The sequence below is a fragment of the Oncorhynchus mykiss genome, chromosome 10, assembly GCF_013265735.2.
Source record: "Oncorhynchus mykiss isolate Arlee chromosome 10, USDA_OmykA_1.1, whole genome shotgun sequence".
NCBI lineage: Eukaryota > Metazoa > Chordata > Actinopteri > Salmoniformes > Salmonidae > Oncorhynchus > Oncorhynchus mykiss.
Window position 1 is genome coordinate 58217030 of NC_048574.1, and position 24966 is coordinate 58241995.

The 24966-nt window shown below is 44.9% G+C and overlaps 1 protein-coding gene across 1 annotated transcript in view; it reads left to right on the forward strand.

The window, feature by feature from the left end:
* Nucleotides 1-2950: 2950 nt before the first annotated feature.
* The window catches only part of LOC110533157 (double C2-like domain-containing protein beta), a 52650-nt gene continuing 30634 nt past the window's right edge, over nt 2951-24966 (forward strand). Inside the window, exons 1-5 of the mRNA XM_036933461.1 lie at nt 2951-3215; nt 5446-5899; nt 8522-8601; nt 9633-9707; nt 19353-19462. Coding sequence (XP_036789356.1) covers nt 5464-5899; nt 8522-8601; nt 9633-9707; nt 19353-19462 — 701 coding nt within the window. The 5' untranslated portion in view covers nt 2951-3215; nt 5446-5463. The remainder of the gene's footprint in view (nt 3216-5445; nt 5900-8521; nt 8602-9632; nt 9708-19352; nt 19463-24966) is intronic.

Sequence of the window (24966 nt, forward strand, 5' to 3'; positions counted from 1 at the left end):
GCCCCTCATGGATTTAAGAAAAATCAACTGCTTTAAGGAATATTATGTAATCTCTGGCACCATTCCAATGTTTTTAAGTCCACAAGGGGGGTACAGGGAGAAATGGCTTTTAGAGAATCGGATCGCAAGACTGATATCTAGGTGTCAAAAAGTGTGTATCTGGGGCAGGAGTACCGAGCGTCTCTCGAGCAGCTTTTTCTCAAGGTTAATGGTTTGGGTAACTGGTGGGGGTTGCCAACCCTCCTGGTTTGGTGTCTCCCGGAATCCCCATTCATCTCGCGTTCTCTAATTAGGCCTATACCTGCATTCTAGACATTTCTACATACCCCTCAAAAGTTGTCGGTCAGTGGGGTTGCATTTGACCTGCGACACTGCCAACCTCTCATGGAATCCCCGAGATTTTCATAATGCCCCGAATGAAATTCAGAACTGGAATGTGTTCCGTACATCTAGTCCTGTCTGTGTCCACCCCATCCTCAAATAAGGTCAAAAGGACAAACTCCAAGGATCATAAAACAGCACCCATCACTCTACCTCAACACCCTCCCTCCCTCCCTCCCTCTCTCCCTCCCTCCCTCCCATGACATAAAACATTAATAACAGCGAGCTCCATGACTCTGCCGCCATTCAGCCATGACCCGAGACGTGTCAAGAGCGCATAAAAGCTCAGAGCGCACATCTCGCGGCTGGCGGTCATGTGAAGAGGGCCGAGACTCGAAGCAGACACGGAGCGGCATGCGGCCGTGGAGAAAGATAACATTCTCTGGTGACGCCCAGCACTCTGACAGCAGGAGCCCAAGGCGGCGAGGCAGTCGTCTACCCAACAGGCTGTGTGAACGCAGACTGTCACATATAAACTCCAGGGACGGGTGGCTCTAGTTCTGAAATGATATAGCACTCCGAGATAACAGGAGCCTGTCGTCTTGTCTCGCTACTGGAGCACAATCAGGGCTCGGGCTGAGGGAATGGCTTTCACACCACTTGTGATTGGATGGAAATGTCATGGTCACGGCTTGACGTTAGAGTCCTATTTCTAACGGCTAAAAAACAATGTCAGAAGAACGGGGACTATGCTATGGTATTAGCCTCGTAGAATTCAACCCCATTTGGTAACCTGGCATCAAACGGCATGCTATATAACGGCGCTTCTTTCAATGAGCCCCAAAACAATCAAAAATAGCCAGGCGTAATAGCTAGGCGCAAAAACCACGTAATGAACATGTTGTGGAGTGATTTTAAAAGTGGATACCGAGTAAACAGAAATCTGTAGGAAGCGTAACCGATGATCTCACAAATGATACCAAGTCCAGAGGCACTTTAACGCGCAAGGAGAATCGATCTTCTCTTTCAATTTGACCATGCATTCCGTTGACTGGCTAACCAGGTTTTCCCTCATCAGATGAAACATGAAAAGGGAGACATTTATCTATCGAGCGAGATCACGTGTATACTGGCTTTATATAACCCATGCCATGCTTCATTAACGTCCACACCCCTGTCTCCCTTTATACAGCCTGTCATGTGACAGTATCGGAGAGCATTTCCTGTAATCTATCATATAGAATGGGCTCTTGCCTTTGTACAGCTGTAACTCTTTCTGTCGTTATTTTGTGCTGTATGTGACTCAAATCATTTGAAGTGTATTCTCTTTATGACTTCTTTATGCCTCTCAATTTCTCATTCGCTTTCAATTTCCCTGTTGATCATTCTCGTCTCTCTCGTCTCTCTCTCTCGCTCTCTCTCTCTCCCCCCCCTTTCTCCCTCTCTCATTAACTTTTGAAGTATCCCTGATACCGATGAACACAAATCCATTGACTGTGTGGAGCATTGAGAGATTAGTGGAACACAAATCGGGGTGGATAGAACAAGGGTGCCATCATTGGCGTCCCGTTCGAAGAAGCAGGTCTAAGAAAGTGGCTATTCGTCAAATCCGTCCCAATTTGTGTGGCCCACAACATGGTTACAAAAAAAATCGGATTTGGATATATTTAGCTGTTTTCGCTGTTCAGAAGTTGTCTGCTAAACGCAAACTCCCGTTTGGATAACCCGGGAGGACAGCTGGCCACGTGCTGTAGAAATGGATGGTGGTAGTCAAGTCATTTTGAACTGTAGTGCAGTTTCTTGGCGATGACGACATCAACATGTATTGTGGTTGACATCGATACTAGCATTTATACTCAGATTTTACCTCCACATAGTGTGAAATACACACGTAAACGACAACCTAAATATAGCCTGATTGTGATGACCAGCAATGAGGGGATTCTGGCTCTATCCACCACATGGGAACCGTGTTTCCGTGGCGTTTCCATTGTTTTGGATGAAGTCTTACCTTATTTATTGGTTGAAATGTGTCTATTAGAAGGTGCCAGCAAAGGGCAATGGCATTTTTCTCTCTCGCTCTCTCTCTCTCTAAGGGATATTATTCACTTTTGAAGCATCCCTGACACTGATTAATCCCAATTCATTGCCTGTGTGCATGGCCGCGATGGGTTGAAATGTGTCAGGTAGCCTCGAGGCTAGAGCGTTGGGTCAGTAACCAAATGGTGGCTGGTTCAAATACTGGAGCCGACAAGGTGAAACATCTGTCACTGTGCCCTTGAGCAAGGCACTTCACTTGAAATTGCTCCAGGAGCGCTGTACAATGGTGACCCTGGCTGTGACCCCACTCCCTACGGGTGTCTCAGGGGGGAGTTGGGGATATGCGAAAAAAACATTTCCATTACACAATTGTGTGTTACAGGACAAATATAAACACCCCCCAAATAATAATGATAATAATTATTATTATTATATTGAAATGTGCTAGCAATGGGCAATGAAATGTCAATCCCCCCCCCCCCCCCCCCCCCCCCCCCCCCCCCCCCCCCCCCCCCCCCCCCTCTGTTTAGTTAAATACCCTCACTGCGGAGCCACTGAGTGACAGTACAATGTACATGGTTGTACACAGTGTGCGCGCACAACCGACTGTGAGAGAATTGTGAGAGAACTGTGAGAGAACGTCACAACCAAGTGAAAGGGAGGAGAGAGAAAGAGAGAGAGAGAGAGAGAGAGAGAGAGAGAGAGAGAGAGAGAGAGAGAGAGAGAGAGAGAGAGAGGGGAAGGATATATTGAGTCAAAGCAGCTCTGCTTGCTCTTCAGTGTTGTGAGAGAAGAGACAGAGGACGTGTGAGAAGACAAGATGGAGCGCTGGAACAGATGAAGACTGTCACTGGGTTCGTGTCTCTGTGTCTCCGCATGTCTGTCTGTCTCTGACTATCTGTGTGAACGAATGAGTGTGTCTGTGTGTACATGTGTGAGTGAATGAGTGTGCGCGTGAATGCTGAAGAAGCTGTAAGTCAGACAATTTGAGTTTAGGCGATGCCTGTGTGTAAGTCTGACTTGGTGAGAGCGCGTGTGTGTCTGACGGTCTGTGTGCGTTTGTGAAAGAGGAAGTGCGTGTGTATCTTCAAGAAGCCGTAAGTCACACCGTTTTTTTTCTCTCTCTCTGTGTAGTTCTACCTGAGTAAGAGCGTGTGTGCATAATTCATGTTAGAGTGGCTGCATGCAAGAGTGGACAGGTTTGCTGTGCGTACAGCCAGTGCGTATGAGTTTGGGTTTCCTAAGGAAAGACAGAGAAGTGTGGCTGTGGTAAAATGTGGGCTTTTTATTGAACCATTTCTTACATTGATGAACAATTCTGGAATGCATTCGGTTGCTAGCTTAATTTGAGGCAAAACAAATGGTTTATTATCGGTCTGTGTGTCTGCTCATGTATATGTTTCTGCGTGTGTCTCTGTGTGTTTGTCTTGAGCACAGGAGGTTGGTGGCACCTTTATTGGGGAGGACGGGCTCGTGGTAATGGCTGGAGCGGAATGAGTGGTCGTATTAAATACATCAAACACATGGTTTCCTGGTGTTTGATGCCATTCCATTTACTCTGTTCCAGACTTTTTTACGAACTGTCCTCCCATCAGCAGCCTCCACTGGTCTTGAGTGTGTCTTGAGTGTGTGTGTGTCTTGAGTGTGTGTGTGTGTCAGTGGAGGCTGCTAAAGGGAGAACGGAGCAAAAGGAATGGCATCAAACACATGGAAACCATATGTTTGATGTATTTGATACCATTCCACTGATTTCGCTCCAGTCATTACCACGGGCCCGATCTCTCCAATTAAGATGCCACCAAACTCCTGTGGTGTGTGTGTGTGTGTGTGTGTGTGTGTGTGTGTGTGTGTGTGTGTGTGTGTGTGTGTGTGTGTGGGTGTGTGTGTGTGTGTGGCTCCGTTGAGACAGGTAGCCCAATTCTGATATTTTTTCCACTAATTGGTCTTTTGACCATTCACATCAGATCTTTTCACATCAGATCTTTTTGAAGAGTCGATCTGATTGGTCAAAAAAAAACAATTAGTGAAGAAAAAATATCTGAATTGGGCTGCCTGTCTAAACGTAGCCTGTGTGTCACACTGTGATCTCATTTCAATAGCCAGTAGTGTAGTCTTTCAGCAATTACAATTTACACTAGGACAGAGGTATTAAAGGATGATGAAAGGAGAGGTACTATAATTAAATGTCCTCAATAAACAATGGGATGATTACCATTTCTATTACAGTTTACCATTGATCTTTATGTAGAAGACGATTGTTCATTTCGTAGGTGACAGCCATTGTCTGGACTGGAGAATAAGACTTCAAGCACTGTTATGTAAATATTGAGAACAAGGGAGAGAGAGAGAGAGAGAGAGAGAGAGAGAGAGAGAGAGAGAGAGAGAGAGAGAGAGAGAGAGAGAGAGAGAGAGAGAGAGAGAGAGAGAGAGAGAGAGAGAGAGAGAGAGAGAGAGAGAGAGAGAGAGAGAGAGAGAGAGAGAGAGAGAGAGAGAGAGAGAGAGAGAGAGAGAGAGAGAGAGAGAGAGAGAGAGAGAGAGAGAGAGAGAGAGAGAGAGAGAGAGAGAGAGAGAGAGAGAGAGAGAGAGAGAGAGAGAGAGAGAGAGATGCAGGGATTATCTTGTTTGTTAGGTATAAATAACAGTAAATAGAGAGAGATCAATTGAGTAGGACGATACACTGTCAAACATGAAGATATATTCGGAGATCTGATATAGTAGCACAACATTTTGACTTGAAGGTCTATTGAGATATTGGGAGTAGTTTACGTCAGCTCAAGTACTTGAAGAAGAGCGTTATGTACTGTAGGAGAGGGGGGGGGGAGAGGGAGGGACTAAAGACAGCAAAAGAACCAGGAAGTGAGATATACTCGATAAAGTGAGTGATACTATCGCTTGGTCTCCCACACTTCCTTCCTTTCCTCCCCTCTCATTCACATCTCCCTCTCTATTTCTCTCTCTTCATATCATCTCCATCCCCACCCCCCACTACACACTGCACACACACGTACACGCACACACACACACACACACACATAAACACACACCTACCTACCTAATTACCCACACAACCACGCCTACCCACAGTCCCATCCGGCGGTCCACATGAGCGTATCGAAACCTCCTCCGCCCCACTCCCACTTCGCCCCCCCACCCGACTCTTCCACCTCCTCCCATCTCTCCATCCCTCCTTCCTCCTCCACCCCATCCTCCCCCGCACCTTCTCGTGCCACCTCCTCTGCTCCCAGATCTCTCCCGCCGCCCTCTCCTGTCAAGATCTCCATGCAGGAGCACTTTGCTATCAACGTGTGTCCCGGGCCCATCATGCCTATCCCGCAGATCTCTGACTTCTTCCCGCGCTTCCACGACTTTCCCATGACCCCGCCCCCGCCCCGGGAGAAGAAGATCCTGAAGGAACCAGATTTCGGATTGAACAATGGAGGGGAGACTGACGGTGAGAATAAGGAGAAAGAGAGGAAACCCACCGAGGTGGACCGGGGGGAGAGGCAAGAAGGGGCGGATTCGGACGATGATGATGAAAGTGAGTTGGGGGGGGGGGATTTGGTGGGGCGGTCAGGGTTCAGAGGTTAGGGAAAGGAAGGCCTTTTGGGTCAAGTATGGTGTGTGTGTGTCTGTGTGTGTGAATCTATTTTGAGCGCCAACGCAAAAAAAATCTCAATAAGATCCTCAATTAATCTCAATGTTTACAATAATTAAGAACATTGCTTGGTAACACATCATTTGCCAGGGTTTTAAGGAAAGATACGTGGGCCAAATGTTCCTTCTCACATCTCCAACGACATCCAATTAATATCGCATAAATCCGTGTTTTGATCCAAGTACATTTCAACAGAATGAGCGATACACAAGCACAAATGAACAGTGTTTTATGGGTATATGAGGACGCAGAACAGAAAGGATTGGAAATGGAGAACTCTCATTTGAGAATATTTGACAATTTGTACAAATATTCCACACAATGCTTCTCACAACACATACACAACACATACACAACCATTGCACACTACCTTCTGGATGTATTCTAGCCACAACTGTTGTGGAAATGTTTTTTTTTTCTGTGCGTACACTCATCAAACATATACAGTGCCTTCAGAAAGTATTCATACCACTTGATTTTTCCCACAATTGGTTGTGTAACAGCAAAAGGGATTCAAAATTATTTTTCTCACACATTACCACATAATGACAAAGTGAAAAACATTTTTTGCAAATGTATTGAAAATTAAATACAGAATTATCTAACTTGCATAATTTTTCACAGCCCTTAGTCAATACATTGTAGAAGCATCTTGGGCAGCTATTACAGCTGTGCCTTTCTGGGTAAGTCTCTAAGAACTTTGCACACCTGGATTGTACAATATCTGCACATGATTCTTTAGATTCTTCAAGCTCTGTTAAGTTGGTTGTTGAAAATGGCTAGACAGCCATTTTCAAGTCTTGCCATAGATTTTCGAGACGATTTAAGTCAAAACTGTCACTAGGCCACTCAGGAACATTCAATGTCGTTTTGGTATGCTACTCCATTGTATATTTGGCCTTGTGTTTTAGGTTATTGTCCTGCTGAAAGGTCAATTCATCTCCCAGTGTCTGTTGGAAAACAGAATGATCAAGGTTTTCCTCTACGATTTTGCCTGTGCTTGGCTCCGTTCCGTTTCTTTTAAAATTCAGGAAAAAAACCTATTCCTTATCAATGACAACAATACTCATAACATGATTCAGCTACCACTATGCAAATACAGAGAGTGGTACTCTATCGTTGTAGTGACTGGGTGCATTGATTCACCATTCAAAGTGTAATTAATAATTTATTATGTGACTTGTTAAGCACATTTTTACTCCTGAACTTATTTAGGCTTGCCATAATTAAGGGGTTGAATACTTCTTGCCTCAAGACATTTCAGCGTTTCATTTTTAATTAGTTTGTAAAAATGACCAAAAACATAATTCCACGTTGATATTATAGGGCATTGTGTGTAGGCCAGTTGACACAAATCTCAATGTAATACATTTTTAAAAAATGAAGGCTGTAAGACAAGAAAATGTGGAAAAGGTCAAGGGGCGTGAAAGCTTTCTAAAGGAACTGTATGTTCTACTACACTCGTTTTGACAATTGCGTACATCCGTCGGTCAAATTGTGTAAGGCCGTAGTCAGTGTGGCTTGCGTTTTATTTGCTTGTCTTTCTGAATGTCATTATGGGTTTAACTGTGGGTGTTGAAATGAGGCTAGTTAATGAACTTCCAGTCCTGAAGTCATATACTAATGCGTTTGTCTCTGTCTGTGTGTGTGTGTGTGTGTGTTCTCTTTGAGTGTGTTTCTATGTGCGTGTACGAGGATGAGCATCACAGTCCATGTGTGCACAGCTGTCAAATTCTGTATGTTCGTGCAGGTCTACGCACATAAACTCGATGGGGTCCTTGCGGTGATTTATGTAAATAAATGTGTATCCTAGTTAATCACCGAAAACAAAACAAGTGCCTCAATATTCTCACGGTTCAATCCCGACTCTCGAAGTCGCCGTTTGCTTATGTCAAAACCGGTTTCTGGGTACATTTCTCAGTGTCGCCTCTCAGTGTGTTTAAGGAGAGTAATTGTGAGTTTGAGCGTCTTCGCCATCATCATTGTCTCGTGTTTCGGTGTCGCTAGAGTCGCTCCAAATTTCGCCGACAGAGGGGAACACACACACACACACACACACACACACACACACACACACACACACACACACACACACGCACAACACATACACACGCGGTGTGTGATTTATTTAGCTGTGTCAGAGTAATGTGATTCAGCCCTCAAGCCTATTTTCTTTCCACTCATGGCGAGTAATAAGCACAAGGCATGTTTTTTAAGAGAGTGTCAGGAAAATAAGCTCCAGCGTGTCTCGTTTCCAGAGTTGTGCAGGAGGCTGGAGTTACTGGTGTTTGTGTTTGGGAGGGGGGGGGGGGGGGGGGGGGAGGTATGCGTGTGTGCCTTTGTGTTTATGCTTATGTGCATTCATCGGTGTGGCCACCTGTGCATGAATATGTGTTTATGCGCATTCAATTCATTTATACGCACTTTTATTCAGGCTGTCTTCACCGCCAGGTCCAAACCAACGGCCGATAATGGACCTTCTGAATGAATTGTTCTGTTTTACAGCTTATTTGGGCACCCTGGAGTTCACCCTGCTCTTTGATCACGAGAACAACTGTCTACACTGTACAATCCACAAGGCCAAGGTAAGAAACTCAACCCTATACACCCTACACAGACTATTCTAAACAAGACTCCACTTACACCCCCAAGCACAAGCTAAGCCATGTCCCCTCTACACAAAGCGTCCAGAATCAAAGTGCAGTCGGCTTAAGCGCTATCCAATCCACTGCAAGCCTTAGGTTAGCGTTGCAGCGTCGAAAGCCACTCCAGATATCTTTTCCGCAGAGACAGGCTTAGCTCTAACCCAGAACATCGAGCCAAGTCATGAAGACAATGGCGCTTGCCTAGAAAAACCGGGAACTCTACTCGGTGAGAGAGAACCGAGGTTTATCTCTTGACAATGAGGCAGAGTTAAGTATTGATGCGATCCGGGCTAGAGAGATCGATTTGGCATTCAGTCCACACCAGGCAAACATATTATATACACCCCTCATGGGTATTATGGTAGATGTGAAGCTGAGATGCACCCATTCAATAATATACACAGAATAAAAACGTGTCCCAAATGTTACCCCATTCCCTATTGACCAGCGCTATATGGGTCCTCGTCAAAAGTAGTGCACTCCATAGCGAATATGGTGCTATTTGGGATCCAGCCGTAATCCTGTGCCTTCCTACATTTCGGGGAGTTGCTGTCTTTTGTCCTTTTTTGGGAGGCGATTGACTGTGTTCATACCCAGATAAGCACCTCAACCCAATGGAAATCATTGGTAGTGCTGGAACACCTTACATATAAACAGACAAGCCTGAGAAATGATGAACTTAGAATGAAAACGATTTGAGTAGAATGGCATGCGACACAATAGACAAAACAAGAGTAGAGTTGAACAGCAAAGGACATAATGTTCTTTGTCATGCCCTGACCTTGTCTGGCTTACAGCCTGTATTGTACGACTGTATGTATGTATGTCGTGTGTATGATAGCTAAACCTTGACCAAGTGTGCTCTGTGTGTGCGTGCCTGTGTGTGTGTGTGTGTGTGTGTGTGTGTCTCACTATATATATGTGTGTGTGTGTGCATGCGTCTGTAACCATGCCTGTGTGTGTCTCCACAGGGACTAAAGGCCATGGACTCCAACGGACTGGCCGATCCATACGTCAAGCTCCACCTCCTGCCTGGAGCAAGCAAGGTCACTACAACCTTCCTATCCCTCATCAGCTTCCATATTAGTGGAGCCCAGTGTGTTAGTCGTGTGCGTGTTTCTTTCCACTGAAACAGCCTCACAGTGAAGTGCTAAATGGTCTTACCTAAACCACCATAACATATCGAACAGACGGGAGAGTGCTTCCTGACGCTGGCGATAGCACGGCACTTAAGAGTCATAGAAATTATTGCCATACTTTCACGGACATAGTCAATTTTAAAATAAATCCATTTTGAAATGAATCCAGTTTTATATATTATGGATAATGTGTTGAATTTTGAGTGCTTCTCTGCTGTTTAGTGGACAGACAATACCACCTGTGAGTTTGGCCAAAGCACTGTGTAACGCTCAAAGAGGGAATGGGTGTGGAGTCAGGCGCAGAGAGCAGAGGATATGGAAAAAACACGCTTTAATGTCCAACCGAAACCGTACAATAGGTGACCCCGAACACAGGCGTAATACACTCCACCTAAGTACACACTGGTATCTAACCAGCGGAAAACCCACAATAATAAAGAACACCTCTTACATAACAGAAACAAGCCCCTACATACACAAGCGGGCAAATCGAACTTAAATAACACCATCCCAAAAACCCCAACAAGAAACGGGTGAAAACAATTAGACAAAACCAAACAAAAAGGGAAAAGGGATTGGTGGCAGCTAGTAGACCGGTGATGACGACCGCCAAGCGCCACCCGAACAGGAAGGGGAGCCACCTTCGGTGATATTCGTGACACACTGGGCTTAATCAGGGTTTTCCATAAGCGCCGGCTGTCGGCTAAACAAAAGACTCATTGTCAACTGACTACTTTCTCCAACTAACTAGGCTTCTTTTCATTTAAATGTTTCAACTCGCTAGTCAGAAACGTCTGTATAGTCTTCTCCTGCTAGAATGCATCTTCTAGTGATCTATTGATGGGACATGAGCCTGACAGTCACAAAGTGAGTGATCACAGGGAAACACCACTGGTTGGCTGCAGTCAAAGTTTGGGAGAAGACAAAAGCAAGATGCAGGTTAAATCGCTAAATTCCAAACAGCACTTAAAGTAAAGAGTGAAAAATGTAACGCAGCACGTGTCCCAGTAGCGTCCTTAGCTTAGCCAGCAGCCATTTCCCGGCAAATAGGAAAAGGTATGGGGAAGTACAGATAGACAGGTGGGATCCTGTTCCTGTTGTATCCAATGGAAGAGGAGGTGTTTATTAATCCCTGGGTCCTTAGCTTAGTGATGAGCTTGGAGGCCACTATGGTGTTGAACGCAGAGCTGTAGTCAATGAACAGCATTCTCACGTAGGTCTTCCTTTTGTCCAGGTGGGAAAGGGCAGTGTGGATAGAGATTACATTATCTGTGGATCTGTTGAGACGTTATGCAAATTGGGGTGGGTCCAGGGTGCCTGGGATGTTGGTGTTGATGTGAGTCATGACTGGCCTTTCAAAGCATTTCATGGCTACAGATGTGAGTGCTGTGGGGCGATAGTTAATTAGACAGGTTGCCTTGGCATTCTTGGACACAGGGACTATGTTGGTCAGCTTGAAACATGTAGGTATTACAGATCAGTGAAGACACTTGCCAACTAGTCAGCACATGCTCTGAGTATGCATCCTGGGAATCCATCTGGGGCTTTGTGAATGTTAACCTGTTTAAAGGTCTTACTCAAATTGACTATGGAGAGTGTGATCACACAGTAATCCGGAACAACTGGTGCTCTCATGCATGGTTCAGTGTTGCCTGCCTTGAAGCGAGCATAGAAGGCATTTAGCTCGTCTAGTAGGCTTGCATTACTGTGCAGCTCTCGGCCGAGTTTCCCTTTGTAATCCATGATAGTTTGCAAGTCCTGCCACATCAACGAGCATCAGAGCCGGTGTAGTAGGATTTGATCTTAGTCATGTAATGACATTTTGCCTGTTAGTGTCCCGCTTCTTGAAAGAGGCAGCGCTAGCCTTCAGCTAATGTTACATACTGTAATCCATGACTTCTGATGGGATGTGTACATACTGTGGCAACATGGGAGCCAGCAGGAAGCTACAAAGGATGGGGCAGGACCTTGGTCAGCTCCAGAGGGCTAAGGAGGCCAAGGTCAATCAGCACCATGGACAGCTAAATGCAGCAGCTGGGGTTGGTGATTCAACACCAGTACTACCCAGTCCAGGTGCTGCAACCAATTGGAATATGGAATTGGTCCCACCTGTCTGTCATTACCCCAAATGTGTATAAGTAGAGGTGCAGTCTCTTGGGAGCTTGGGCAGACAGGCAGAGGGTATGTCTAGACCTTAGAAGAACCGAAGAAGAGGACTCATTCCCTGGAAGCGCACCACCCGGCGCAATTTGAGAGCAAGTATTGAAACCCCGGACTCATCGCTCTCTCTCTCTCTTTTGTTGTTCATTACCACAGGCGGTCAGAGGAGCCGTCACCCTGGACGCAGAGCGACCCACCCGTTACCCGAGAGGCCTTTTAGTTGTTTTTCTACCCTCCCCGTTCCCCCCAACCTTTATTAAAGAACAGCTTTTTGTTTGAGCACCGCAAAACGGTCTCCCGCTGCCTTATTTTCTTGTGAGATTCACCTCTTACTCCTCTGAGCTGCCACGGTCACTGTGGGGACAACCTCATCGATGCACTTATTAATGAAGCCGGTGACTGATGTGGTAAACTCCATCAGATAAATACAGGCGCATATTCCTTTGTTTATTTATTTGAATAAATAAAAAAATTCAGTCTGTGCTAGCAAAACAGTCCTGTAGTTCATCGGACCAATTCTGTATTGAGCATGTCACTGGTACTTCTCGTTTGAGTTTTTGCTTGTAAACAGGAATTAGGAGGATAGAGTCATAGTCAGATTGTCCAAATGGAGGGCGAGCTTTGTATGCGTTTCTGTGTGTGGAGTAAAGGTGATCTAGACTTGTCTCCTCTAGCTGCACAGGTGACATGCTGGTAGAAATGAGGTAAAACGTGTTTCCGTTTCCCTTCATTAAAGTCACCAGCCACTAGGAACGCCGCCTCTCGATTAGTATTTTCTTGTTTGCTTACGGCCCTATACAACTAGTTCAGTGCAGTCCTAGTGCCTGTATTGGTTTGTGGTGGTAAATAGACAGCTTGTTTCTTGGTAAATAGTATGGTCTACATTAGGGATCATCAACTAGATTCAGCCGCGGGACAATTATTTTCTTGGGGGCCGAAAAATAATTACAAATAATTTGTAGGACTGCAAATTGACCACAAGATGCCCAAACAGATATAATGTTTGCCAAAATCATACTAATTTCAAGTTTCTACAGTCTTTTATGTCCAACAATAAAAAAATACAATAAAAAAAAAAAGTTTTTTAAAATGATTTTGCTCATGAAGCTTGGGGGGCCAGTTGGGGAACCCTGGTCTACAGCTTATCATGAGGTATTTTAACTCAGGCGAGCAGAACCTCGAGACTTCCTTAATATTACAGATTGCGCAGTTATTTTGTTGTTAACAAAGAGTCACAGCTCTCCCCCCAACCTTACCTGACGCTGCCTTGCGGTCTTGACGATGCATAGAAAAACCAACTAGATGTATATTATCCATGTCCTTGTTCAGCCACGACTCCGAGAAACATAGGATATCATAGTTCTTCCGGTCCCATTGATAGGATAGATCAGAGCTTGTCCAGTTTGTTCTCCAGTGATTGTATGTTCACCAGTAGAACTCGGGGTAGGGGTAGATTATTTATCTCATTGCCATACTTAGCTCTATGTATGAGCAAGTGCCTATTCGGTCAGCACTTTCAAAATGGACTGTAAGAGATATTCTGATAGATTTTAGTTCTGATCAATTCTGCAAGATGTTGAGGCCTTAACTATACCATTCTTTGTCGAGAGAGAGAGAGAGAGAGCGCTGTTAGCATACCATTTGAAGTATTTTATTATGTGGTCTTAAAAGGAAGGAAAATACTATAAAAAAGGCTCCACTTTTATAGACAATATACTGACGCAAAGGCAGCGTATTGCGCAAACAAAACAACCCTCGCAATATGTCCTGGAATTACACAAACTTTTTGTTGAACAAAAGTATTTGAATGTGAAGAGGCTGTCACTGGCAAGCATGGTTGCAGACCATGCTGCAGTACTCCTTCCTCGTGGAGAAAACCACAGGAGTGAATTTGAATAGGCTACACAAAGTAAACAAAACAATGAAATGCGCCATTCTAATATTGTCTAAAAGGATGAATAAGATACTACTAACGAGATATCCCTATACATGTATAAGCAGTCAAACAATGGAGATGTACAAACTATGGCATAAGGAAATGATGAGCGCATGAGAGGCAAGCCGTCATTTTGATTAAGACATGAGCGAGCTGAGACAGATGATCTAAATCAAATAAAATTGTATTAGTCACATGCCACGAATACAACAGGTGTAGTAGACCTTACAGTGACATGCTTACAGTGACATGCTTACAGTGACATGCTTACAGTGACATGCTTACAGTGACATGCTTACTTACAAGCACCTAACCAACAATGCAGTTTAAAAAATACGAATAAGAATAAGGAAGGAACAAGTAATTAAAGGGCAGCAGTAAAATAATAGCGAGACTATATACAGGGGGTACCGGTACAGAGTCAATGTGCGGGGGCACCGGTTAGTCGAGGTAATTGAGGTAATATGTACATGTAGGTTGAGTTATTAAAGTGACTATGCATAGATAATAGCAGAGAGTAGCAGCAGTGTAAAAGAGGGGGTGAGGGGGGGTGCAATGCAAATAGTCTGGGTAGCCATTTGATTAGATGTTCAGGAGTCTTATGGCTTGGGGGTAGAAGCTGTTTAGAAGCCTCCTGGACCTAGACTTGGCACTCTGGTAGCACTTGCCAGTGTGGTAGCAGAGAGAACAGTCTGTGACTAGGGTGGCTGTAGTCTTTGACAATTTGTCTGACCTTCCTCTGACACCGCCTGGTATAGAGGTCCTGGATGGCAGGAAACTTGGCCCAATTGATGTACTGGGCCGTATGCACTACCCTCTGTAGTGCCTTGTGGTCGGAGGCCGAGTAGTTGCCATACCAGGCAGTGATGCAACCAGTGTCACATGCTCTCGATGGTGCAGCTGTAGAACCTTTTAGGGATCTGAGGACCCATGCCAAATATTTTCAGTCTCCTAAGGGGGAATAGGTTTTGTCGTGCCCTCTTCACAAGTATCTTGGTGTGCTTGTATCATGTTATTTTGGTGACGTGGACACCAAGGAACTTGAAGCTCTCAACCTGCTCCACTACAACCCCAATCCTCTCCTATGTCTTGATCACGTTGAGGGAGAGGTTGTTGTCCTGGCACCATACAGCCAGGTCTCTGACCTCCTTCCTATAGGCTGTCTCATCATTCTCTGTGATCATGCCTACCACTGTTGTGTCATCAGCAAACTTAATGATGGTTTTGGAGTCGTGCCTGGCTGTGCAGTCATGAGTGAACAGGGAGTACAGGAGGGGACTGAGCACGCACCCCTGAGGGGATCAGTGTGGCGGATGTGTTGTTACCTACCCTTACCACCTGGTTGAAGGCCCGTCACGAAGTCCAGGATCCAGTTGCAGAGGGAGGTGTTTAGTTCCAGGGTCCTTTGCTTATTTATGAGCTTTGAGGGCACTATAGTGTTGAATGCTGAGCTGTAGTCAATGAATAGCATTCTCACAAGCCATAATTTCGATTAAGACATGAGAGAGCTGAGACGGATGAAATGCCTATTCGTTCTGCACTTTTTAAATGTACAGCAACAGAATTCAGAACATGGGCCTTTCTTACTGTATTCTCCCTGTACACCAAGTCAGAACCGTAGGATAAATAACAGGGGAACATAAGCTCTTACAATATTCGATGATGACATTTCTCTAAAACAGGCTATAGGCTATTTGTGCACCACCAAGTCAGAACAGCAGGCTAAGTTCTGAGGGCTAGAGGGACCAAATACTTAGGGTGAGACACATGGGCTACTAACAGCTTACTACACAACATACACTTACTTTCTTAACTACAGTATACATAAAGTATGCCCCTGGCATGCTACAGCACTTATACAGCAGCATTTTTAAAACCATTTTACTGCAATTCTATATTGTTGATTCTCAACAGGGAATCTATGTTTACTTGACAGAACACAACCTTTTTTCTTAGGTTTTTGCCACAACAAAATAAATAAAAAGACTAGACTAGATGTAGTTTTTGCCACAATAAATTACACTGAAAGAGTAGACTAAACTAGTTTTTCTGACTAAATTACTAATCTACCGCTTCCCTCAAAGTGGGCGACCCTACCAAATTCACATTAGTTAGATCTGTCATTCTCATTGAACACAAGTCTAAGAAGCAGTAAATACGTTCTATGTGCGCTATTTCTATGCTTCCCATTCTTAAGTTTTGTTTCTGCATCATTTTACAACAGACTGAATTCATACATTTCCAGTAATTTCAATTGTAAATTAATGTCTTTCTATTCAATACCACAATTTATTTTACAAATCTGGGAGGTAAATTTGTTAAACTATTCAATAATTTAGCTGTGTATTTCAGAAGAAATCGTGGCAAAATCTTGCTTGTTCTGAATTAATTATTTTTTTCCCCCCAGCCTGGTAACTCTCTGTCTGGCTACTTTTTCTATTTGGCTGGCAAGTCCATGTACTTTGAAAAAATTGGGCTTTGGCTTTATAGCTAAATGTAACTAGCTAGCTAATGTAGCACGTTGACAAGCTACATCGACTATTGAAAAGGAGTTGTTTTGGCACTTTGCTGGATAATGTGGTATTTCTCTATGCTCCACGGCAATGTTTTGTTCCCACTTTACTGGCTTTGTTTAGATTTCGGAGATGTTCTTGTGAACGGTCGGGAGGATTTGGCAGCCGACACAAAATCTTATCAGGTGGTTGTTTGTTGGTGGCGGCCATCTTGGGTTTGGGTCAACATCGAAGTAAGTTGTGATAGCCGCATAGAGATAGAGACCGGTATTATAAACACAATGTCTGTGGTCAAACTCCCCCCAAAAATACAGCAAACAAAGCTACTAGGTCTGCTTCTGTTTATACCCTATATATATCCTTTTATTCCACACCCTGTTTCTCCACCCTGCCCTCCGTCCCCATCTCTGTCACTATCTCTCTCTCTGTGACCCTCTATGACCTTGGAATAGCAACACAGTGCCGAGGAGGAGGGCGGGAGGTAAAGGGGGAGAGAAGGAGGGAGGGAGGAGGGGGGAGATGGGTGAAGGGAGGACAGCAGCGGGTGGTTGTCATGGAAACAGCGCCGATTGTTACGCTACTCACGTCAACAGACGAGGGCAGGCGGGGGGTACGTACGTCAGCACATACGTAAGTACCCACAAACCCCCGTTTGGTAAATATCGACCACATGAGTCTACAGCGCCGAGGAGTGGGGAGCACGTGAGTGTGAAACAGAGGATGACAGGGGGGCTGGCAGACGGCAGGGAGGGACTCACACCCGTACACACCATCTTGCACACACAGGGGCACAAGCACACACACACACACTCTCCCCTCTCCACCTTTCTATTTTTTTCTAACTCACACACACACTCACACATAGAGATACTCCCACATAGACTCCCACACACTCCTTCACACACCAGCGTCCACACATACAGGGGCACAAGATGATTACTCATACTAAAGGAACGCTGGGCTCACATGGACAGACACACCTGACTAAACACACCTCCACAGAAACACACACTTGCTCTCTTGCCCATGCACAAAAACACAACACACGCCTTTACACATTCTCTCCTCCTCACACACACTCACACATTACACAGAGAGAGAGGAAGAGAGAGAGAGGGATAGAGGACAGGGAGAAAGAAAGAGAGAGAGAGAGAGAGAGGTGAAAAGAGAGAGAAAGAGAGAGAGACGTGAGAGAGGTTCTTGGTGTCTCCTCGGCTCGACGTTCTCATCTGCTCCCTGTCCTAATTGTGGCGCATGGAGAATGAGCTTTCTGAGTCACAGTAAGACTGTGTGTGCGTGAGCTCGGGGGAACAGGAGAAAGAGGAAGAGAGGGAGAGAGGAAGAGAGGGAGAGGGTCCATATAGATGGATGGGTGGGGGAGTAAGGGAGAGGCGGAGGGCTAAAGATGAAATATTTAGGGAAACATGTAACATCATTGATGATGGGGGGAAGGGAGCAGGTGAGAGAAAGAGATAGATGGAGATGAAGAGGGAGGGGAGCCAGGCAGGTGATTTTTGCTGACACCATATGCTGTTTTGGATGTGGATGTACCTGGTGGTATAGGTGAAAAAGATAAGAAAGAGGAGGAAAAAGAGTGAGGAATGGAGGAAGAGAGGGGTGATTTGAGGAAGAAAGAGAGAGATGTTTAGAGAAAGAGAAAGAGAGAGAGAGACAGAATGTTTAGAGAAAGAGAAAGAGAGAGAGAGACAGAGATGTTTAGAGAAAGAGAAAGAGAGAGACAGAGATGTTTAGAGAAAGAGAGAAAGACAGATGTTAAGAGAAAGAGAGAGAGAGATGTTTAGAGAAAGAGAAAGAGAGAGAGAGAGACATAGATGTTTAGAGAAAGAGAAACAGAGAGAGACAGAGATGTTTAGAGAAAGAGAGAGAGACAGAGATGTTTAGAGAAAGAGAGAGACAGAGATGTTTAGAGAAAGAGAGAGAGACAGAGTTTTTTAGAGAAAGAGAAAGAGAGAGAGACTGAAGGATGGAGAGAGAGAGGTAATTAGCTCTGGAGCACCAGAATGCCCCGGGGAGTGGGGATTTAGGCTCGTGCTTGAGTACCTCGAGAGTATACAGTTCTCCACTCTCTTGGCGTGTTTGTGCGTATGTGTGTGTGTGTGTGTGCGTGCATGTGCGTGCGTGTGCATGTGTGTGCGTGTTTTTATGTATGTATGTGTGTGTGTGTGTGAACTGGGGGGATTCAAGGCTGAGTAAGTGAGGAAGCGTGCCTGGTCTCGGCATCAAAACGGAAAAAAAAACAGCCGTTGTGTAACCGAGAAAATAAATGAAATATGTAAAACAGCAGCACATCCTGGAGGCAGCTTATAATGGAAAATAGTCTAGAGCTGGCTAATGTGAAAACCCTGCCTTCTCAATCATTCATGAAGGGGAAGTTAGCGTAGCATTATCGGACGGTAACGCTAGGCCTTTCTTCATTGAGGGGCTTTGATTTTTCATGCTAATTGTGTTAGAGCGGGTTAATTTACAGGTGTGGTGTGTTGTGTTAGCATTAGCTTAGTGCTTGTTTGCGGGTCTGACTGGTAGTGGTGCTAGCAACAGGCTAGGGAGACAGACAGACAGGTGAAGTGGGGAAGCCTCCTGTCCTCCTCTATAAAGTAGGTGAGCAGATGTCTACCATTTCCTGAGGGAAGGAGATAAATTAAGTTTCTCTCTCTCTCTCTCTCTAATTATTTCCCTCTTATCTCTCTGTCTATCATCTCAACTCCCTCGTACTCCTCCCCAATTGCCTCACCTCTCTCTCTCTCTCTCTCTCTCTCTCATCTCTTCCCACCTGTCACTTTCTCGATCGCCCATTTCTTTGCTCCCAGACGCACCGTTTTCTGTACTCTCTCTCTCCTCTCTCCCTCTTATCCCAATCCTTTCTCTCCTCCTCATCTCCCTTTCCATCTCTCAACCCTCTCTCCTCACGTTCGTCCCCTGCAGGCGAACAAGCTCCGCACCAAAACACTGAAGAACACTCTGAACCCGGTGTGGAGCGAGACGCTGATGTACCACGGCATCACCGCTATCGACATGACCACCAAAACCCTCAGGTACTGAACTACAGAGAACTACAACTCCTATGTGTGTATTATACTGGCATACAGTGGGGCAAACAAGTATTTAGTCAGCCACCAATTGTGCAAGTTCTCCCACTTAAAAAGATGAGAGAGGCCTGTAATTTTCATCATAGGTACACTTCAACTATGAGATTTTTTGTAGGATTTTTAATGAATTTATTTGCAAATTATGGTGGAAAATAAGTATTTGGTCAATAACAAAAGTTTATCTCAATACTTTGTTATATAACCTTTGTTGGCAATGACAGAGGTCAAACGTTTTCTGTAAGTCTTCACAGGGTTTTCACACATTGTTGCTGGTATTTTGGCCCATTCCTCCATGCAGATCTCCTCTAGAGCAGTGATGTTTTGGGGCTGTTGCTGGGCAACACGGACTTTCAACTCCCTCCAAAGATTTTCTATGGGGCTGAGATCTGGAGACTGGCTAGGCCACTCCAGGACCTTGAAATGCTTCTTACGAAGCCACTCCTTCGTTGCCCGGGCGGTGTGGTTGGGATCATTGTCATGCTGAAAGACCCAGCCACGTTTCATCTTCAATGCCCTTGCTGATGGAAGGAGGTTTTCACTCAAAATCTCACGATACATGGCCCCATTCATTCTTTCCTTTACACAGATCAGTCGTCCTGGTCCCTTTGCAGAAAAACAGCCCCAAAGCATGATGTTTCTACCCCAATGGTTCACAGTAGGTATGGTGTTCTTTGGATGCAACTCAGCATTCTTTGTCCTCCAAACACGACGAGTTGAGTTTTTACCAAAAAGTTATATTTTGGTTTCATCTGACCATATGACATTCTCCCAATCTTCTTCTGGATCATCCAAATGCTCTCTAGCAAACTTCAGACGGGCCTGGACATGTACTGGCTTAAGCAGGGGGACACGTCTGGCACTGCAGGATTTGAGTCCCTGGCAGCGTAGTGTGTTACTGATGGTAGGCTTTGTTACTTTGGTCCCAGCTCTCTGCAGGTCATTCACTAGGTCCCCACGTGTGGTTCTGGGATTTTTGCTCACCGTTCTTGTGATCATTTTGACCCCACGGGGTGAGATCTTGCGTGGAGCCCCAGATCGAGGGAGATTATCAGTGGTCTTGTATGTCTTCCATTTCCAAATAATTGCTCCCACAGTTGATTTCTTCAAACCAAGCTGCTTACCTATTGCAGATTCAGTCTTCCCAGCCTGGTGCAGGTCTACAATTTTGTTTCTGGTGTCCTTTGACAGCTCTTCGGTCTTGGCCATAGTGGAGTTTGGAGTGTGACTGTTTGAGGTTGGGACAGGTGTCTTTTATACTGATAACAAGTGCAAACAGGTGCCATTAATACAGGTAACGAGTGGAGGACAGAGAAGCCTCTTAAAGAAGAAGTTACAGGTCTGTGAGAGCCAGAAATCTTGCTTGTTTGTAGGTGACCAAATACTTATGTTCCACCATAATTTGCAAATAAATTCATAAAAAATCCTACAATGTGATTTTCTGGATTTTTTTTCTCATTTTTTCTGTCATTGTTGAAGTGTACCTATGATTAAAATTACAGGCCTCTCTCATCTTTTTAAGTGGGAGAACTTGCACAATTGGTGGCTGACTAAATACTTTTTTGCCCCACTGTATATTATAAAACAACTTGCCTACAGGTCCCAGAGGGCCACCTGGCCAATTAATTGTCCCGCGGACGAACCAAAAAAACTGCCATGCACACCGGCCAACTGTTCCATTAGCTGTCACCGCGGTAACCCACTCAGGTGTTGGCTCTCGTTCGTTCTCTCGAGTCTCAGCCCCATCATTCATTGAGTGCTCTTGATACAAAGCGCTGAAGTGATTGAGGTCGAGCGTGGCAACTTTATGAGCGTGGTTGTGTTTGTGTGTTTGGCAGCGTCATGATAAATGCAGCAATGTAAAACCCGTGCCTCAGGGATATACACACAGACATAGGCACTCATACGCACACACAGAGTGCCTTCAGAAAGTCTTCACACCCCTTGACATTTCCCCCACATTTTATTGTGTTACAAAGTGGGATTAAAATGGATTTAATTGTCATTTTTTTTGTCAACGATCTACACAAAATACTCTAATGTCAAAGCGGAAGACCATTTTTAACTTTCGTCCCCAAAACTATTAGAATAATAAAAATACTAATGTGTCTTATTACCTAAGTATTGAACCCCCTAAGTCAACACATATTAGAATCACCTTTGACAGCAATTACAGCTGTGACTCTTTCTGGGTAAGCCTCTAAGAGCTTTGCACACATAGATTATACAATATTTTCACATTATTCTTTGAAAATAAATTTCACGCTCTGTCAAGATGGTTTTTGATCATTGCCAAACAGCCATTTTCAAATCCTGCAATAGATTTTCAAGTCGATTTAAGTCAAAACTGTAACTTGGCAACTCAGGAACTTTCCATGTCATCTTTGTCAGCAACTCCAGTGTAAATTTGGCCTTGTGTTTTCGGTTATTGTCCTGCTGAAAGGTACATTTGTCTCCCAGTGTCTGGTGGAAAGCAGACCCAGGTTTTCCTCTAGGATTTTGCCTGTGCTTAGCTCTATTCCGTTTATTTTTATCCTAAAATACTCCCTATTCCTTGCCAATGACAAGCATACCCATAACATGATGTAGCCACCACCATGCTTGAAAATATGAAGAGTGGCACTTAGTGATGTGTTGTTGGATTTGCCCCAAACAAAGCTCTTTGAATTCAGGACATACAGTTAATTTCTTTTCCACATTTTTTGCAGTTTTACTTCAGTGACTTATTGCAAACAGGATGTGTGTATTGGAATATTGTCTTCCGTCTTTTCTCTAAGGAAGACACAATTCAGTTGAATAACTGACGAGGTATCCCCATTTCCCCTTTATGTCATTTAGGTTAGTATTGTGGAGCAACTACAATGTTGTTGATCCATCCTCAGTTTTCTCCTATCACAGCCATTAAACTCTGCAACTGTTTTAAAGTCATGGTCAAATCCCTGAGCCGTCTCCATCCTCTCAGGCAACTGAGTTAGGAAGGACGCCTGCATCTTTGTAGTGACTGGGTGTATCGATACACCATTCATGGTGTAATTAATTCATTCACCATGCTCAAAGGGATATTCAGCATCTGCTTTTGAAATATTTACCAATGTTCTACCAATAGGTTCCCTTCTTTTTAGTTTTCTTTAAACATTTATTTAACTAGGCAAGTCAGTTAAGAAGACATTTTTATTTTGAATGACGACCTAGGAACAGTGGGTAAACTGCCTTGTTCAGGGGCAGAACGACAGATTTGTACCTTGTCAGCTCGGGGATTACGAACTTGCAACCTTTCGGTTACTAGTCCAACGCTCTAACCACTAGGCTACGCTGCCGCCCCTTTGTGAGGCATTGGAAAACTTCCCTGGTCGATGTGGTTGAATCGGTGTTTGAAATGAACTGTTCGACTGAGGGACCTTATGGATGACTCTATGTGTGGAGAACAGAGATGAGGTGGTCATTCAAAAATCATTCTAAACACTATTATTGCACACAGAGTGAGTCCATGCAACTTATTATGTGACTTATTTAAGCAAATGTTTACTCCTGAACTTACTTAGGCTTGCCATAACAAAGTGGTTGAATACTTATTGACTTAAGACATTTCAGCTCTTAATTTTTAAATCATTTGTAAAGATTTCCAATAACATAACACCCCTTTGACATGATGGGATACTCTGTATAGGCCAGGGACACACAATCTCTATTTAGTCAATTTTGTTGTGTCAATCCATTTTAACACAACAAAATGTAGAAAAAGTCAAGGGGCGTGAATACTTTCTGAAGGGACTGTACACACACTCCTCACCCCATCTCTAATGCATCCGGTCTGGTGTGTGCACTGGACAGATACCCTCTGGCATGCAGTCAAGGGCAGACACTGGGCAGAGAAGCCATGTAGCCCCCCACTCCCTCCAGACACCCCCCCCCCAAACACACACACACACACACACACACACACACACATACACACACACACACACACACACACACACTCCATCTCTTTGTAGATAAGGTTTCAGGAAAGACCCTGAATGCCCAGGGAACCCACCTGACCTCCAGCCAAGGAGACAGCCCCCAGACACAGGCCAGCACAGAAGCTAGGCAGAGCCAGGAAAGGGAAGACAAAACGGAAGATAGAGAGGGAGGGGTTCCAAGACAGAGGGGATTATAGACGGTAGGAATGCCAGGAAAAGGGAGGATAGAGGAGGGGAGAAAGCCAGGGCAAAGAGGGGGATGCCAAGAAACTGGGGTGTAGATGAGGATGGATGGGAAAGGAAAGGGAGGTGAGGATAGAAGAGAGGATTGGGGTTCCAAGAAAGAGGGGATGGAGGTGGAGAGAGTGAGGGAACAGGAGTAGAGAAAGAGGCACAGTGCTTAGGAGAGGGGGAACATTTTCAGATGAGAAGGAGAGGGAGTGGGGTGGAAAGAGAGAGTGGGATGCAGGGCAAACCAAGAAAGGGAGAACAAGTTGAGGGCAGAGAGAGAGAGAGTTGGAAAGAGAAAGGGGCAGAGGAAAAGGGAGAGAGCCTATGGAGAGAAAGACAAGGGATGGAGTGAGTGAGAGAGAAAGGAAGTGGGAGGGCAGACCGAGGAAGACAGGAGAGGGCGTGAGTTCCAGTCTGTGTGTACCCTGACGTGCTGCCTGCCCCCTGGCTTGGCCCCTCTGTGAGACCGGCATCATCAGTCCCAGCAGGGTAGATCAGGAGGGGGGGCTACTCAAAACTCTTCCCCCAACACGGTGCACCGCCAAGCTCAGCCTCTCCCCATGGGGGCAGCCTGGGGTACCAGAGCTGTAGAACTGGATAATAGCTGAACAGCAGGCTTTACACTTGGGCACAATGACTGGGAAATGGGAATTAGCGCAGCATAGGCAGTGGATGTGAATAGGAAATTGTAGCGTAGCATAGGCAGCGGATGTGAATAGGGAATTTTAGTGTAGTATAGAATGGATGTGAATAGGGAAGTGTAGCGTAGCACAGTCAGTGGATGTGAATAGGGAATTGTAGCGTAGCATAGGCAGTGGATGGGAATAGGGAATTGTAGCGTAGCATAGGCAGTGGATGTGAATAGGGAATTGTGGCGTAGCATAGGGACTGATAATGCTAATGTGCATTTACCTTCCAGCAAGGACTTTTATTGTGTTTTACAACTTCAGGCGCAAGGCATTAGCTGTAACTTAATTTCTTCCAAAATGCTGCCCCTATACTTGTTAGTAGACGGCAGGGGTGGGTCTTGGCAATTGTAACTCCCACTGAGGTGCAATAATACCAAATGTCCTCCTCTTATATCATATTTCTTGGCTGCAATCAATAAATGTATGACAAAGGTGAGATATTAGCGATAAAAAGTTTAGCATTCTGATAACTAATGGTTATGGTTAGGTTTTCGGCGAGGGGAAGTTTATCCTAGATCTGTACCCAGGGTTAACTTGACCCCGCAGCATCCTGCTGTCAGTCAATGGATAGCTC